The following is a 19,620-nucleotide window of genomic DNA, read 5'->3' as shown; positions in this document are numbered from 1 at the left end:
AAGTGATGACTGTTCCAAAGCAATTCTCACTGTTAGGAATTTTTAAAACACACTCTCTGATTTTTACATTTTCTTGCCAACATTTAACATGGGACTGATGAGGCTGAGCTGTGTGATTGTTGATTGACATTATATTCTGAGAACGTTCACGTGAAGAGAAATACACGCAATAATGAATGTTTATTATGGCTATCTATTATGATTAGCTATTTTCAATCGTCTTCATAAATCATTCATTCTTGTCAGTATCTTTTCAGAGCTTAGCTTCTAATATATTGTGGATTATGCTATCTACACTGTCGTTATGTACTGTGGAATTAGGGGAACAAATGAAAAGAGAGATAGCAAGCAAGAAAAGTCAGAGAGAAACAGTTTTCACCTCTTGGGGAAGTTGAACTTGAGTGTGTTTTGAATGAACCCATAGCAGCACGGACTAATCACAAATCCCGCCCGCGCCTGGAGGCAGCGATCCAACACCATGTCTGTTGCCACTCCGCACGCATGCAGAGCCACCTGAAACACACACAAGACACCAGTCATGCTGGTTAGAGACCTGGGTTCCTAACCAAGAGTTGGTAACCAAACTACATGAGCTCTAGAGCAAGATACGCGTGGGAGACTGTCCAATGTAATAAGTCACTTTGGGCAAAAAGGGTTGATGTCATTCACAAATACACAACCATTCAAAAGTTTGGGGACAAATGTTTTGAAAGAAGACACTTACACTCAAGGCTGCATTCATTGGATCAAAAAAACAATACAAACAGTAATATTTTGAAATATTATTAATTTAAAATAACTGTTTTCTATTTTAATATATTTAAAATGTAATTTATCCCTGTGATGAAGTTTCAGATTCAGTGTCATGATTCATGATCCTTCAGAAATCATTCTAATATGCCAATTTGCTGCTCAAGAAACACTTCTGATTATCAATTTTGAAAACAGCTACTTAAAGGGCTAGTTCACCCTTAGTTAGTTCATTAAATACACACCCTCATGTTGTTCCAAACCTGTAAGACTTTCATTCATCTTCAGAACACAAATTAAGATATTTTTGATGAAATCCAAGATCTCTCTAAATGACTGCAAAGTAATTACCACTGTCAAGGCACAGAAAGGTAGTCATCGTTAAAATAGTCCATGTGACTACAGTGGTTCAACCTTAAAGGGATAGTTCACCCAAAAATGAAAATTTGATGTTTATCTGCTTACCCCCAGGGCATCCAAGATGTAGGTGACTTTGTTTCTTCAGTAGAACACAAATGATGATTTTTAACTACAACTGTTGTGGTCTGTCAGTCGTATAATGCTCAACAATGGTAACTCCATCTATAAGAGTCAAAAAAACATGCACAAACAAATCCAAATTAACCCCTGCGGCTCATGATGACACATTGATGTCCTAAGACACGAAACGATCGATTTGTGCGAGAAACCGAACAGTATTTATATCATTTTTCACCTCTAAAACACCACTATGTCCAACTGCCTTGCGCATCCAGTTGGTGAGGTCTGAACGCGCTCTGATGACGGAAGTGATGTCTCGTGCCTATACTTCAATGAGTGCGAGAGATCACTTCCGTTGTCAGAGCGTGTTCAGACCTCACCAACTGGATGCGCAAGGCAAGGCATGCGCAAGGACATAGTGGTGTTTTAGAGGTGAAAAATGATATAAATACTGTTCGGTTTCTCACACAAACCGATCGTTTCGTGTCTTAGGACATCAATGTGTCGTCACGAGCCGCAGGGTTTAATCTGGATTTGTCTGTGCATGTTTTTTTGACTCTTATAGATGGAGTTGCCAATGACAAGCATTATATGACTGACAGACCGCAACAGTTGGAGTTAAAAATCATCATTCGTGTTCTACTGAAGAAACAAAGTCACCTACATCTTGGATGCCCTGGGGGTAAGCAGATAAACATCAAATTTTCATTTTTGGGTGAACTATCCCTTTAATTTGTGACCCGTGCTGGTAAAATGAGTCGGAATGCGCACAGGCTAATTTACGAGCTAATTTTGGTCAAATTTGAGGTTTCACAAAAAATTATTCATTAAGCTCTCGTCTAGTGATCCAAATGCTTCAAACAGCAATTAAACATCTAAAAGTATCTTTATTTGTATGTTTTCTGAGAGGAGTACCTTTCCTTTGTCCATGAAAAACGCAGTTTTTCTCTGCTTGCTTCACCACTCAGCAACTTCCTCATTAGTCCAAGTTAGGTATCGTTGTAAAGCGCAGCATTCCAACTTTGTGAATATTCATAGCTAATTCTTGATGGCATGAGTCTGAACCAATGAAAGGTGATTTTCAAACTCATACTGATGTAAACAAATCGATCTTATTCACGCTGACTGACAGATCCAAAGCGTGCACAAAAAGACGCCTCAGACAGCACTCGATCCCAATGTACACATATACACAGAATTACAGTACTTCAAAATATTGAAGTAAAATATTGAAAAAAAGTTGAATATATATTTTTCTATAGATATTTGGTTTTGATGAGGTATGTGCCAAATTAGGTGTTATCGCTAGGTGATTTTGTTTTGGAACCTTCTCAGAATTGACTTTGCTGACTCTATCGACTTCAAACAAGTGTAGCTCAGTCATTGTTTTGTCAGATTCCAACAAATCATACATAACTTTGAAGATTTTTTAATAGAGACTGTGAAAATAATAACTCATTTTTGAAAACTTGCTCATTGCGACTCATTTTGCCAGCACGGGTCACATTTTATGAAGCGACTAGAATACTTTTTTGTGCACAGAACCACAAAACGCACAAAAAGTGTTCTCGTTGCTTCATACCATTAAGATTGAACCACTGTATTCACATGGACTATTTTAAGGATGTCTTTTAATAGAATAACTTTCTGGGCCTTGAAAGTGGTAATTTTGTTGCAGTCTATGGGGGTGGGGGGTCAGAAAGCTCTCGGATTTCATCAAAAATATCTTAATTTGTGTTCTGAAGATGAACGAAGGTCTTACAGGTTTGGAACGACATAAGGGTGAGTAAGTAATGACAGAAATTTCATTTTTGGGTGAACTAACCCTTTAATATTTTTGTGGAAACCATGATACATTTCTTTCAAGATTCTTGGATTAATAGAAACCTTAAAATAAATCATTACAATATCATTATATAACATTTTAAATGTCTTTACTGTCACTTTTGATCAATTTAATGCATTTTTGCAGATAGTATTCATTTAAAAAAAAACATTTTTACTGACTTTAAACTTTTTGAACAGTAATGCATTTTTAATATTTTTCTGGTTACAAAATCAACTTAATTAATTTACTCAAAAATGCAATTTATACAGACAATGATTGATAAAATGTCTTACATTTCATTTTCTTAATTAAAATTCAGTTTCAGATTTTTCTGAAAAGGTTAAAAAAAAAAAAAAATCAAGGTATAATCAGAATGGCACAACGAAAAAAAAATCTCATTAAAAAGGATGAAATACTTGGGAGGAGAAAAAAAAAGTGTATGGAAAACATTTGCTTGCTTGAAGTCACTTGAATTTTTGAAGTCATTAAATTCAAAATAAATTTAGAGATTAAGTTTTGAGTTTTTTCAAAAACGAATGAACCCACACAAAAGATTAAAAAAATGACTAGTACGAACCTGGCGTTTGAACCAATAGATTGTTGTATCTAAAGCATAACACAATTTTGGTTACATCATTGTAAATGTGTGAATTAGACTATTTCCCAGTGCTCAGAGTGGCGTAAATCTATGCATGACAACAAAAACTGGTTTAAACTCTTCACGCTGCTTTTTGCCTGTCCTTGGCCACATTTCCACACATCTCAAAGTTCTTCCTACCTTTCTGTATCTAGCCATGTTTTCATTGATCTGTTAGTGACTTAGACACAGAGAGAGAGAGAGTCGTACCCCGCCGGTGTGACACTGCATGACAGCAGACAGCTCTCTGCCTATTAGCAGGAAAAGTGGATCAAACAGCTTGATGGAGGGTAAAGAAAAGCTTTAGATGTCCTTCCAGAAGCTTGTGAAAGATCAAGCGTTCGACTTTGCTCACGTCTTTACCGGGCCAGTGCCTGTAACCATCACCGTTAGGGTGAGAAACTGGAACAAATAATGCAAACTCTTGTCTCAGTGAGTGTGAGCGCACAGTTGACCAAACCCACGGATTAACACCCTTCAAATCCCCTATAAGAAGTTTTCTGGGAAATGTGGCCAAATCTCAGAGGATTCGCTTTACACGCTGCTTGGAGTTGCCATAGAAGGGGAAGTATGTCCATGAACTCTGTGTGGGAAAACACACAGCCTTAAGCTGAGACGAAATAAATTAGGAAAAAGCAATATTGGCAAAGCGTCCAGTGTGGATTGTAATTAAGTTCTCGAGACGCTAATTAGACAGAAATGATTCATAATGTCTTTTTAACAGGATCTGGAATAAAGCCATTCTCAAAAACCCTGGGCAGGTGTTTGAGTATTCAAGGGCCACCCTTATGCACTAATCAGAATCCATTAACGCAGGGTTTCAGCTCTTTGAAGTAGACCACCATCTCATAATGGAGCCATGCATACGTGTCTGAAGCGAACAACAGAACGCCGCATCACCACAACAAGCTAAATCGACCGTGAAAACCTGGAGCTTTGAGGACGTCAGCAGGTGAATTTCAAAAGTTGAAAATGATGCAACATAATGACAATTCTACAGATAGTGTTTCTTAAGGACGCTGGGAAAAGTATCAAAAGATGTTTTGTGAAAGTACAACTTTGAATGACCATTTACTGATGAAATTCACAAGGAAGAGTAAATCAATGAGAACTATAGTATGACTTCAGGAACAAAGTACGGTAATAGAGGCCTTTTTTCACAACACCAATGAAATGAAAAATACAGCAAATCACAGGCAAGTCTATTCACACCACAGGCAAAACAAAAAAGCATTCTGGTAGTTCAGATGCTTTAATGCAAGATACAGCACAACTGAAAAAAAAATATTACTCACTCTAACACAAACACTTATGTAGCTATAGTCATAGCATGATAAAAGAATATAAGCTATAATGACAATAATAGAGCGTACTTATGGTAAAATAGAGCTTTCACAATTAAATATGACTAGGTTGGCAAAATTTAAATATAAAACACATTCTTGTTTTATCATTACTATTGCATCAGGTCTTTTTTATCTGCTTTATTCACTCTCAGAAAAAATATGCAAATATGCAACCCCTAAAGGTAAATGTTCGCCCAACCTGCTGGGCAATTTTATTTAACCCAACTATTGTTTAAAAATTACTATATGGCTGGCTTAAAATGAACCCAAAATAGGTTGGAAATTAAAAATCAGACACATAATTACTAGAGGAAACAATAATAATCAAAAGGTGAACATTTATAAATAAGCAATTCAATCATTTTTTTATTGTTTAATTATTATTCATTAAACTTATTAATAATGTTCATTTATTAAACATATTAATACATGTTAATTTCCAACATACTTTGGGTTCATTTTAAGCAAGCATTACAATAATTTTAAAACAACAGTTGAGTTAAATAAAACTACCCAACAGGTTGGGCAAACATTTAACCCAATGGCTGGGTTAAAAACAACCCAATCGTTGGGTTTGTCCATTTTCAACCCAATCTGCGTTGTTTTTAACCCAGCATTGTTTAGAGTGTACCACCTTAAGGTATGTATTGGTATGATCAAAAGGCTCAGATCTTATTTTCTCAGTTGAACAAACATGCACACACACACACACACACACACACACACACACACACACACACAAACACACACACACACTGAACTGTTCTATTAGCAAAATAGACAGTAGACATGAACTGTTTAACTTCAAAGTATTGTTTGTTAGTATTTGTGGTTGAATATTTACTCTTTGTGTGATAACAACACTGTAAAGCAATCACACCTGAGCTTCCCATGATGAAATCATTCTTGGCATTATTTGGTAGCCAGAATCTATTCTCTACAAATGCAAAGAGGTTGAAAAACACATCACAGTCATTCCAAGTCTTCCATCGGAATGTCGGATGCTCAGTCTCTAGAACGAATTTACAGTCATAATGAGACAAAGCTGGTGGGCCGTCTCCCAAGAGATCAGATGAATGTTGTTTAGCATGGGAAAGAAGCAGTGTTACAAAGCTCAAGTTTGTTTTTCCTTAGCAAGCAAATTAAGTGGAATCTGCAATGGTTTTGTGTGGTCTCTTGTACTGAAGGATCTAACAAATGACGTTTTCTGAAAGCATTGAAAATATAGGACATTGACAAAGAGCTGAACGTCATCCTCAATGCTAGTTTTTCTCATATAAATTACCCACCAATGGAAAAATAATAAAGCATGCTGTAAAAAGCATGCTATTTCTTTATTAGTTTTTCTTATGTAGCAGGACTTCATTTTTTGCTGAGGATGTTTCTTTTTCTTCCCTTCAATGGGGGTAAGAAACTTTTTCTGTCTTTATAATTAAGTAGTTTGCCTGAGGTGTGAAAGGCACAACTTCACGACTACGATGCAAGTTCATTATTCACAACCACTGAACACAGCAGTGTGCTTGTATCACCATCATTCAACAGGTACAACAAATCAAGTTTGAGCAAACAGCCCATAACTTCTCTCTTCACATCATTACCCACGTTTAGTCATTTTTTTCCTGGTGTAGCTGCAAGCCTTATTACAGACTGTCTTAAAAAAAGGAATAGCAGCTATTTTCACGTGTCCAACCCTCTGGGAAACAATAGCTTCGACTGTGCTGCTTTAGCAGGCAAAACTTTTAATCATTTATGCTAATGATATGTGCACAGAGTTATGCAAGATAACGCAATAGCTTAGAAACTCAAATTCAGTACCTTAAAGACCTAAATCGGTCTTTAATTACCAACACAGAGAACACAATCACTTTCTAGGGCTTTCACATTGACCGGTCCCTAAATGGTGGAACCCAAACATGTTAAAGGGATAGTTCACCCAAAAATGAAAATCATCCCATGATTTACCCTCAAGCCATCCAAGGTGCATATGACTATCTTCTTTCAGATGAACACAATCAGAGTTATATTAAGAAATATCCTGGCTCGGTTGTGAAGGGGGGTCACATTTTGAAGCCCAAAAAAAATGCATCTATTTTTAACATCTATTTTTAACAGCCATACGCATCGATTTGTGGCAGAATAGTAACCTCTGACCAGACGCATGACGCAATGACGAACGCGGAAGCGCAGAGGATAGAGCAAAGTAAAAGGTGTGTCCCAATTTGCGTACTTACGCACTACTCTATGACATTTTTAAGTATAAATATTGCGAGGAGTGTGTTCCAAATTCCAAAAAGAAAAAGAGCACTTTAAATACCCGGATGATACACTAAATTAACGGAAAAATGTGGAATGTTGGACACTTCATGCACTCAACTGTCGCAGCTTTTATTATGAAGCGGAGGGTTAGGGTGGATCAGACTCCGATGCTGAATGACAAAATAACGTTATAAAATTCACACACTAGTGCATAAGTACATAGAGTATAAGTGCATAGTGCATCATTTGGGAAGCAACCAAAACACCGGTCATGAATTAGAAGTCTAAAACAATCATTTTTAAAGAGAAATGTCGGAGTATTTCGATATAAGAGAAGAGGAGCTCGAGTTTGTTGCCCAGCCCTATTTGTTTAAACCGCGAGAGGCGTCTAAGCTTACAATACTCATACATCCTGCGTCACACATCGCTTCAGGGGTTACTCATTTTGCGACTTGCGCAGTATGCATACGGTTGTCCACCGGAAGCTAGTTATTAGTTTTAAATATGTATATTTTTCTTACAAAAACACATCGCTTTGCTTCAGAAGGCCTTTATTAACCCCCTGGAGCCGTATGGATTACTTTTATGATGGATGGGTGAATTTTTTTGGGCTTCAAAATCTGGAACCCCCTTCACTACTATTATAAAGCTTGGAAGAGCCAGGAAATTTTAAAATATATCTCCAATTGTATTCGTCTGAATGAAGATAGTCATATACACCTAGGATGGCTTGAGGTTGAATAAATCATGGGATAATTTTCATTTTTGGGTGAACTAACCCTTTAATACTCTTTAGCATCTAAAGACTTTTCTATGATGCTTCCTTTCACTTGTAATTGCTAAGTTTTTAAATAAAATCATTCAAATTAATGATGCATCATTTATATTTAGACTGATTCATAACCACTTCAATTTCCAAGCCTGTAAATCACAATTTTAAAATGTCCCTGATATTTTCAAGTTTTTGGGACAAGACAGGACACGAATCTCTGTCCACTGCTGCATAACGTGACAAATCGGAGGTTATTATCTTATGTTTAACAATATACATGATATTTAATGTGATCAACAAAATGTCCTATTGCTTGTCACAGGTGCTAAAAAAAAAGTCAGATTTTCATGAAAGAGAAAGCTTTTATCACTTACTGCTGAGTTGTGGCAATGTGAGCAGAGGAATATTCCATCCCCACATGGAACTCTGGAGGAAAAAATATTTCTAGATAAACCTAGAATGTTACATTTTACATTTTTTTTTTTTTTTTTATTTGACTGTTTGATATGAATCTTGTTGGCATTCTTATTTTTAATGATCATGCTAGGTGCTCAAAAAATTCTACATAGATACAGGTATTAGTTTTGGGAACCAGTGAAGGTCTGATAAAGACCCTTTGTGTCAGAAGCAAATAATCCCCCCCCCCCACACACACACACACACCGGGGCAGTGTGTGAAGCTCAATACTGCAGCTGCAGCTCTCTGTGGATATGAGGCCAGAGGATGTAGGTCTCTAGCAGAACCAAACATCTCATTACTGCCAGAAACAAATACAAGAACTGCAAAAAGTACATACTTCCTCATTTATCATAGAGACAACACTGCCTCTCAAAGATTACACAGCAAAAAAAAAACATTTTATTCAGTATTTAATCAGCATTTTTATCTCGTTTTCCAGTAAAAATACCTAAACATTCTTAAAATGCAAAATTGTGTAAGATAAAACTTGCTTTTGAATTTGAATTAAGTTTTTTTTCCCTCACCACAAACTGTAACAAAAAATGGCAAGGATTTTGCTCAAAACAAGCCAAAACAATTTGCCAGTGCTGTATGAAAAATAAATAATTCAGTAAAAAAAAAAAAAAAAATTATATATATACATATATACATATATATATATATATATATATATATATATATATATATATATATATATTATATATATATAAATAAATAGATTTTTGTCTCCCTCAAATATGGTCAGGGAGTGCTTTTAACAAAGATACAATTCAACTAGATTCTATAAAAGAAATTTGCTGTCTAATCTGTAATTATGTTTGTGGTTACAATATTTTACCAAATGAAAAATAAGAGAACACAAAACAAATGTGTTCAAATTACTATTTAGAAACAATATCATCATTCCACAATAAGTCTCATTTGAAATTAAATGTAATCTTAATGTTTGGGTAAGTTGTCGAGGAGCCAATTTCATCACTCAAAATGTGGTAATGAGCAACCCATTCGCTTTTGAAATGAAATAAAGGACAAACGTGAGGGTTAACTGCATAATGAATATGGATGGCAGGGAGAATCAAACAAGCTGCAACTACAGAGTACCAGAATCCATCCTTTTAAACAGGCTTTGCAATGCAAATGAAGAGATATCTATACCTTCTGGATAAAAATGCATGTTCTTCGTGTGAAATTACTGAAACTGCTCATAGCAAGAACAAGCGCTGAAAGCAAACATTAACAAAAGCAATTATCGATGAAAGGATGCAGTGGGATCCAAATATCTGAGACCACACTGAAATCTATCTAATGTAAAACTAGAATTAAACAATTAAAGAAAAATGATGAAAAATTTAAAACCAAGATAAACAATGAAATATTCAACCCTCATGTACTATTTGGCATCTCAGAGACTCCAATGCTATTTTAATCTTATGGTAACTGATTATAAACCAAAATTCAACTTCATAACAGGCTTCATACACATTATTTATGTTTGGGGTATCAGAAACCTAGAATGAAACATGCATGAATTGCCATCTACTGTAAATCATTACGTGAGCTAGAGGAAGCAAAGACTTTTAAGGGATATTAATATGCACCACAAACAACAATCTCTCTAAATACATCTTTTCAAGAGAAATCTCTCTTGCACTTCACAAATAGCATGTGTGTTTAATATAAGACGGTTCTCACCCCGATGTTAAAGTTTCCAGTGAAGTAGTCGAGGTTGGTCTGGATGAAGCCAATGTTTGTCAATTCAAGCTGAGCACTTCGGTGTCTGGCCCTGACCAGAGACTCCTCTTTATTTTCAATGAGAATAACCTGATCGATTACAAAAAGGGGATATTTCACCATACTGCATATTATATCTCTTACAACTCATTGGTTCATTGCCAAATTTCTCACTGATTCATCTCAAATTGCTCTTTGAAAAGCCATTTTATCAAAAGGAGAGAATATGAAGTACATCTTTTAACGACTACCTAATAATCCACAGAACCATAAAATATGTATTAGCACTCAAAGAGTACTCTAGTACTGAGTTGTTCTTCCTATCCGCACTGGTTAAAGTACAATTTTCCCAACAAGAGCTTAGAGAGAAAAAACAACAACAGTGTGGAATCAGTTTATTCTTCCAGTGTCTACAAATGAGCTCACCTGGGAGGAAGGCAGATTTAGTTTCTTTTCTTTGATTCTGTTAACTTGAACTTGCTACACTTGAACAAATCGGAAAGTCTTACCTGACATTTAGGAAGTGTGTATGCCAAAACAATCCCAACGTGCCCCTGAGAAAACAAACGAAGAAAAAGCTGCTAAAGAACTTGGAGAAGCAGACCTCAAAGAGCTCATCAGATCAAAGTCTGCTCACGAGAACACAGGCGCCCATCAGAATATTGACCTGTTGCCCAAGAGCTGTAACGTCAGGGCTTATATGTATGCACAGAATAACAAGAGCACTCCCAAAGATTACATGAGGTGACAAGGGAGGAGAACAGATGCTTACTGACACACATACAGTGAGTCCTGTAAGAAAACAGTAACAAGTCCAAGACATTTTTTAAATGTCAGAAGGTAACCTACCCCCCCGCTGCAGAAATCCACCACAGTGTGCCCTGGGTGGGCCAGCTCCGTCACCATGGCAACCAGGTTGTTGAGCTGTTGTTGTTTGCGCACAGCGCGGGCGTCTGACATCTTACCTTTGGAGAAAAGTGAATGTTAACACTGAGACAGCCAACAGAAACACATCGCAAGAAGATTCTTAAACAAAGCCAAAATAGAAATGAGTGTCCAAGTGACACATAGTACATGATACAGTAGAAAAGTGAAAATGTACAGCAGTCAAGCAGGTTATTAACACAAACTAAACCCAGATCAGAATCAGTCCATCAGCTTGAATGGGTTTATTTGGCAAATGACTAATTAATTTGATCAAAACTAAATAAGTAAAATAAATAAATAATAATAATAATAATAATAATAATAATAATAATAATTATAGGGCTGTATAAATAACAGATAGATGAAAACAAACAAATATTGGTTTAAGTTCAAATTACTTTAGTTTATTATAGTAGAGCAAAGAGAAGGTGGACTGATTAGAGAACAGCACAGCTATGTAGGAAATCAGCAGCATAAATAATATTAAATTAAATAATATAAAATTTAAAAAAAATAACAAAATTCAATTAAATAATGTAAAAATTAAATAAAATAATATTAAATTAAATTAAATTAAATACATTTAAATTAAATAAAATTAAATGAAATAAAATGACAAAATTACATAAAATAAAAATAAATTAAATTAAATTACAATAAAATTACAAAATTAAAATAAAATAAAATAAAAAAAATTAAAGGTTTAATTTAAGAGAAGGAAGAGGTGGAGTGATTCTAGAGACTACACTATAAAAAAAATCTTAATTTTACGGAAAAAAACTGATTTTTTTACGGTCATTTTCTTTTATTTTAAATTATACTCAAAACTCTGTAAAATTATAAACAACATATGTAAATTAACAACTCGGCTGTTATTTTAAGTATTATGACATTAATGAAAAATTACAGTAATTCACATTTTTTACAGAAAATTTACTGTATTTTTTTATACAGTATTTTTTCTGTTTTCTTAATTTACAAACAAATGTATGTAAAATTACAAAAATAATCAGTAATTAAACAGTAACAAAACAGTTAAATGATAAAATGGTCAAATGAATGGCAGCCAAAAAACCCTGTAGAATTAAAGTAAAATATCCTCATTTAAATAAACTAAAAACACTGTTATTTTACAGGTAATTCCTGAATTATTAAAATCAAATAACTTCACTTTAAAAAGTATTATAAAAAACAAAAAAAACAAAAAACAGTCAATGATAGCGGCTGCCAAACAAAAACCGTAAAATTAAAGTCAAATATCCTATTTTAAATAAACCGAAAAACACTGTTATTTTACAGGTATTTCCTGAATTATTAAAATCAAATAACTTCACTTTAAAAAGTATTATAAAAAAAAAAAAAAAAAAAAAAAGTGAATGATAGCGGCTGCCAAACAAAAACCGTAAAATTAAAGTCAAATATCCTATTTTAAATAAACCGAAAAACACTGTTATTTTACAGGTAATTCCTGAATTATTACAATCAAATACCTTCACTTTAAAAAATAAAAAAATAAAAAAAAAACGGTCAATGACTGGCAGCAGTGGCTGCCAAACGAAGACCATAAAATTAAAGTAAAATATCCTAATTTAAATAAAGTGCAAAAAAACTTCAACATAAAATTTTCTTTAAATGTTAAAAAATACTTTTATTTTACAGGTATTTCCTGATTTGATTCAAATGACTGACAGCAACAGAACATGAAACACTAACTGATCTCTCAAGATCTCAGCATCTTCACTTATTACAGTCTAGACTTTATTTCTTTTATACAAAGTTTCTTATTGAGAATTAACAGAGGTTTAGATGTTGATGTCTTATTGAAAAAACAAGTTTGAAGTTATGGAGGTAAGCGCTTGCTTTAGTTGAGCTCTTGACCCTTGACTTTTTTCTGTGACTGTTTTAACTGTGTGTTTCTGATGCACGTTTGCTATAGCAAAAAATGCAGGAGAAACTCTGATCAGATGATTTTGGTTAATTTTTGATGATATAGTTATCATTCACTGATATCACATAGTGTCAAATTTCTGAGTATATTAACTGTTAATTTCATATGATTTTCTGTAACCTTGTGATATTGTAGAATCATTACGATAACCTGGTATTCTGATTTTTAAGTTATTATGCAGAAAATGCCTTGCTTTTTTGAGCACAGAGACAACAATAATCAGCATATGAATCTCAACAATGGTGACAATCAGTGAAGCTTTTTTGAGACTCTAGTAGCTTGTTTTGTGATGTTCAGAGTTGATCTGAATTTTTTTTTTATTGTCACCATTGTTGAGATTCATACGCTGATTCTTGATGTCTGTGTGAGTCTGCATGACCTCGACAAAACATTTTCTGCACAATGATTTAATAAAATTGTTTATAGTATCACAGCACTGCAGTAGTATTGGCATGTGAAATTACAACTAATACTAAACAATTTAGTCAGAGACCAAACATGTATCAGAAACACACAGATAAAGCAGCCAGAGAAACATTAATGTCAAAGAGTCAAAGGTCAAGAGCCCAACTAAAGCAAGAACTGACCACCAGAATGGTGACTTCAAACTTTATTATTTTATTCAACAAAACATCAACATTTAAACCTCTGTTAATTCTCAATAAGAACTTTAATATGAAATAAAGTCTGGATGCTGAGATCTTGAGAGATCTGTTAGTGTTTCATGTTCTGTTGGGATTTAAAGGGTTTCTGTATCTTCTGTTTTGTGGGTCACCATTGTGCTGAAGAGTAGAGCCTGTGCTTCAGTCCAGGATGAGCCAGAAAACATTGGTGTTATGCTGCATGTTGCTTTATTTCAGAGGCAGTGACATATAGCTACATTAGTTCATTCGTGTGTGTTATTTCTGGTTAAATACAAGAGATTCACATTTTACAGTCACTGTGTTTTGTTAGTAGTAATTCAGAATCTATCCATAAAACAACAGTGTTTTTTCTGTAAGAGTGTTTTGCACTTTATTTAAATTAGGATATTTTACATATATATTACAGACTTTGATTGGCAGCCGTTGCTGAAAGTCATTTGACCGTATTTTTTTTCCAGTGAAGGTATTTTATTGTAATAATTCAGGGAATACCTGTAAAATAACAGTGGTTTTTTTTTTGTAAAAAAAAAAAAAAAAAAAAGTTTAATGAAAATTTCTGTTAAAGTTTTTTGCACTTTATTTAAATTAGAATATTTTACTTTAATTTTAAGGCTTTTGTTTGGCAGCCGTAGCTGACAGTCATTGACCATTTTTTTACGATTTATTTTTTTACAGTGTAGCAAAGATGATATATTACATTATATTATATTATATTATATTATATTATATTATATTATATTATATTATATTATATTATATTATATATTCTTTGATGTTATATTATATTATATTATATTATATTATGTTATATTATATTTAGTGTGGTCAAATCGATTAATCACATCTAAAATTTGTAATATATAATATATGTATATGTATATACTTTGGTTAGAAGACAAACTTTTATGTTAGATAAGATTAATCACGATTAATCAGTTTGATAGCACTAAATATAATATAATAGCGTATAATCAATTTGACAGCACTAAATATAATATAATATAATAGCGATTAATTGATTTGACAGCACTAATTATATTATATTATAATAAGCACTAACGTTTCACAACAGTACGGACATTCAAATATTGAAATCGTTACTTTATAATTACAGTCACATAAATGACTGAAAACAAAGCCATGGTCAAGAAATAAATGATTTTAAAATAAATTATTATTAATACCATAAATTTGGGCGATATTCTGTTGTAACATGCATGAAGTCACATGACATGCATATAAAGTGTTAGGGTATAATAACTACTACGGCATAAGTTATGATAACTTTTAATAGATCATGTGTGGTTGTCTAATGATGAGAAGGATTCTTTGCGATCTGTTTGGTTTGTCATTCGCTTGGCTCCGCACAATTCACATCCGTCTCTGAACATCAGTATATAAACAAGCTGATGAATACCTAAAAATGGCATTCAGTACATTTAGCATTCTTACAGTTCACAAATTGAAAAGAGGACAGCCAAGCACCACTTTCAGCTGTGATTATACGGATGGAATTATTTCAACGGCTGGGTGAGAAATGTTAAAAGCGGGAATGCTCTCAAAAATACATTTTTACACCTTTTATTTTTCCTAGCCACTCAAGTCATTTCAAACTTTAATTGGAGTTGAAGGCTGTTTTCACATAGCCACACTCTCTGCCACAGGGAATAAATTTGCAGCAGACTTCCTGTTTTGAGCGGAGTGCTCAAGCTGTGTTGAAGAAACACCATCAATGTAATATAAATCACAGACGCGTCTGTCGTGCACTGCTGCGTTCATTTTATGCACAACTCTCTGATGAGAGCGGAAGTACTACCTGGAGCTAAATAGGAAACAAAACCACTAAACAGCCCAACAAAGCTTTGTACAGTTTTGTTTATCATGTATTATCAACACCTGATAATTAATGTCTATGATTCTGGCAGGCAACTAAAGAATCAATCAGGCTCAGGTGAGGAAGAAAAGAAAAACATGCAGATTCTTTAGCAAAGAACGCCTGTGGAATTTGCATGTGTTGTCTTTCTCTAACAGGATTCAAATGGCAGGAGCGCTATCAGAGTGGAGCAGATACGTGGAATGCAGTGAAGATGTAACTCATTAACCGAGAGCACATTTGCAGCAAGTCTCTCAGAGACATAAATCCAGAGGAATGTCGGCATGCTGTCAAATAAGGATCTCTCCTACATCAAGAGAATCAAATCCTTCTGAAAACCTGCAATCCTTCCAATGAAATGAGGTTTTGGTTTTTACCGGATTAAAATTCTAAAATTCTAAAATTTATTATGATATGCTGATTATGTAATTCATTATAAGCACATCCAAATTAGCTGATTAGCTAAAAGTCCAAAAAAAAAAAGATAATTAATTAAGAGGTTTTAACATGATTGTCGCATACAAGGAAAGCATTGAATAGATAAAAAGTGGCTTAAAAAGTGATAGATACTAGTTACACTAAGTGAAAGTAGTAGTGCTGTCAAAACCGTGATTAATCACATCTAACATAAAAGTTGGTGTGTGTGTGTCGTTCTACACCTGTAAGACCTTCGTTCATCTTCAGAACACAAATTAAGATATTTTTGATAAAATCCGATGGCTCAGTGAGGCCTCTATAGACAGCAAGATAATTTACACTTTCAAATGCCCAGAAAGCTACTAAAGACGTAATTAAAACAGTTCGTGTGACTACAGTGGTTCAACCTTAATGTTATGAAGCGACGAGAATACTTTTTGTGCGCCAAAAAAACAAATAACGACTTTATACAACAATATCCAGTGATGGGCGATTTCAAACACTGCTTCATGAAGCTTCGAAGCTTTACAAATCTTTGGTTTCAAATCAGTGGTTCGGAGCATGTATCAAACTGCCAAAGTCATGTGATTTCAGTAAACGAGGCTTCTTTACGTCTTTAAGTTTTTCGAAATTTCAATGGTTCACCACTGGGGGGAGTGACTTTGGCAGTTCAATACACGCTCCAAACCACTGATTCAAAACAAAAGATTTGTAAAGCTTCATGAAGCAGTGTTTTGAAATCGCCCATCACTATATTGTTGAATAAAAGTCGTTATTTGGTTTTTTTTTTGGACCACAAAAAGTATTCTCGTCGCTTCATATTATTAAGGTTGAACCACTGTAGTCACATGAACTGTTTTAAATATGTCTTTAGTAACTTTCTGGGCATTGAAAGTGTTAATTTTGCTGTCAATGCAGGCCTCGCTGCACCATCGGATTTCATCAAAAATATCTTAATTTGTGTTCTGAAGATGAAAGAAGGTCTTACAGGTGTGGAACGATATGAGGGTGAGTAATTCATGACATTATTTTCATTTCAACTAACCCTTTAACAGCACTAGTAAATAGCAACAAAAAGTATTTTCTTTGTACTAAGTGAAAATAGCTATAGATGCTATTTACACTAAAAATGTTTTCCAATTCGGAGGCTTCATCCCTTGAAGGCCGCAAAGGTTGAACCGAGTGTTGTCAAATGGGACGGTCTACCCTATGGAGGATTGCTCTTGTCGTCTAGCAACTGTGACAGTGGCCGTTGACGAGCGGCAGTTACGTTTATACTGGACTTTTTTGAAAATTATATTGAATATATCTGAAAACAAAACAGGGCTCACAACTTTTCTAAATAATGTTCATCTTGGAGCAATTATGTACATCATAAAGAGTATAAACTATATAAAATCTTAAGATATAAGTCAACATTTGAACCGCTTTAAAGTTAAAAGTTAAAATTAACACTCGCCAAGCACTAAATGCGAGTAAAAATCGGTGTTGGCGAGTATACGAAACTGTGTCAGTTGCCAGATGGCCGGTAACATTTTTATGAATTCTAACAATGCAATGTTGCGAGAGCATGAACGTGAACGATGCTCTGTACAGTTGTCGGTCAGTGCTGCATCATCATGAAAGCGCTAAATATTCAAGCGCTAGAACACGCGAAAGGGAATTCGTTACTCACGTACTATGTGGGAAGTTCAACATTCAAAACATCCGAAGCACGCACTCTGAAAGCTGCGTCTCTGATAGCCCGCAAATACTAAATTGAACATAAACAAATACATACATAATAGACTGACACATGGAGAGGTCACCAAAAAGTGACTGGTAATACTATTGGAACAACTCTCAATATGCTGAATGGTCAAGCTCATACAAAAGGTGTTTTCTGCAGATGATTCTGGTGCTGAGAGTGTTGATGGAAAAACCAGGCAGAAAGACTTTCATAGAATAATGAGATATATTGATCAGAGATATATTTATCTAAGATAGCCAGGTTTGGTCCAAAACACCATGCAGTCCTTTGAGACAAGCAGAGATGGTGATAGCGGAGACACAGATGACTGAGACGCGAGTTGTGCATTTGTTGGGAAGAGAAAAGATGAAACAAATAAGAAAAGATCATGAGGTCCGATCAGGGCTGTACTGATGCAACCATATATCAATATTGCAATGCTTTTTCTCATGATATTGCTTTTTCACAATACTTCAGTTTAGATCCTTGTTTATATGCCCTTTCATATGATTTCCCACAGTTCAATTAATGAAGAAGCAGATTGCTTTAATAAACTGACATTTCTCCGTATGGTCATCTGTGAGACACAGTGACATACCATCCTAACCATCCTATCACAAACATACCATTCTAACAATATCATCACGCATAGTGATGTACTGAACTTTATATTTATTGGAATAGAGATGGTTATAGATCCTACCTTACAATCCAATGCTGGTTTAAGAGACCTGCTTCTCCATTAACTGAACTATACACTCTTTAAAAAATAAAGGTTCCAAAACATTTTTTCCACAGTGATGCCATATAGAGGAACCATTTTTGAGTCCCCAAAGAACCTTTCAGTGATCAGTTCTTAAAAGAACCGTTTTTTTCCTTAGTGTGAAGAACATTTTATTAATCTGAAGAACTTTTTTCCACTATGAAGAACCTCTTGTGCAATGGAAAGATTTCATGGATATTAAATGTACTTCAGGAAAAGCTAGATGCCAATAAAGAGCCTTTATTTTTAAGAGTGTAAGAGATAATATAATAGGAACAAATAAATAAAATCTGAGTGCATTGATGCACTCAGATTTTAAAATATACAAACCCAAACTTTGGTGAGATTTTTTTCATGTTTTTGAAAGAAATGTCTCTTTCTCACCAATGCTGCATTTATTTAATCAAAAATACAGTACAATTGTGAAATATTATTGCAATTTAAAATAACTATTTTCTATTTGAATATATTTTAAAATGTTTTCCTGTGATCAAAGCTGAATTTTCAGCATCTTCAGTGTCACATGATCCTTCAGAAATCACTCTAATATGATGATTTGCTGCTCAAGAAACATTTCTGATTATTTTAAATGTTGAAAACAGTTGTGCTACTTAATATTTTTTGTGGAATTTAAGGATTTTAAGGATTTTTTGATTAATAGAAAGTTCAAAAGAACAGCATTTATTTGAAATATAAACCTTTGTAACAATACAAAAGTCTTTACTGTCATTTTTTATCAATTTAATGTATCTTTGCTGTATAAAAATATTAATTTCAAAAAATCCTCCTGACACCAAACTTTTGAACAGTAGTGTATCAATATGCGATTCAGAACAGCAAATTACTGGAATGTGAAATGTTCCCACTGAACTAGCTTTAGGACAGAGTGGAGGACAAGAAAATGAAAAACAGGGACTCTCTTTTCATCATAACTCGGCTTACAAAAGGCTCATAGCATCCCAGCAATAGGCTTCCAACCAGTAAACCAAAGAGAGAATATTTTCCAGCAATCCAGACCTCAATTTCCTTCCTTTCTGCTGCAAAGTGTAAGCAGGGGAG

At 34.2% G+C, this 19,620-nt stretch overlaps 1 protein-coding gene across 3 annotated transcripts in view; it reads right to left on the bottom strand.

Annotated features, from left to right (window-relative positions):
* gstcd (glutathione S-transferase, C-terminal domain containing) overlaps positions 1-19,620 on the bottom strand; it is a 61,926-nt gene that overhangs the window by 8,703 nt on the left and 33,603 nt on the right. For all 3 annotated transcript variants that reach the window (XM_051898941.1, XM_051898923.1, XM_051898931.1), the window contains exons 6-9: positions 11,110-11,225; positions 10,770-10,814; positions 10,222-10,350; positions 380-513 (exon numbers count right to left, since the gene is read on the bottom strand). In XM_051898941.1, the coding sequence (XP_051754901.1) occupies positions 380-513; positions 10,222-10,350; positions 10,770-10,814; positions 11,110-11,225 (424 nt within the window). The remainder of the gene's footprint in view (positions 1-379; positions 514-10,221; positions 10,351-10,769; positions 10,815-11,109; positions 11,226-19,620) is intronic.

Source organism: Ctenopharyngodon idella, chromosome 1 (genome assembly GCF_019924925.1).
Source record: "Ctenopharyngodon idella isolate HZGC_01 chromosome 1, HZGC01, whole genome shotgun sequence".
Classification (NCBI taxonomy): Eukaryota; Metazoa; Chordata; class Actinopteri; order Cypriniformes; family Xenocyprididae; genus Ctenopharyngodon; species Ctenopharyngodon idella.
This window is presented reverse-complemented; position numbering and strand designations above follow the sequence as displayed.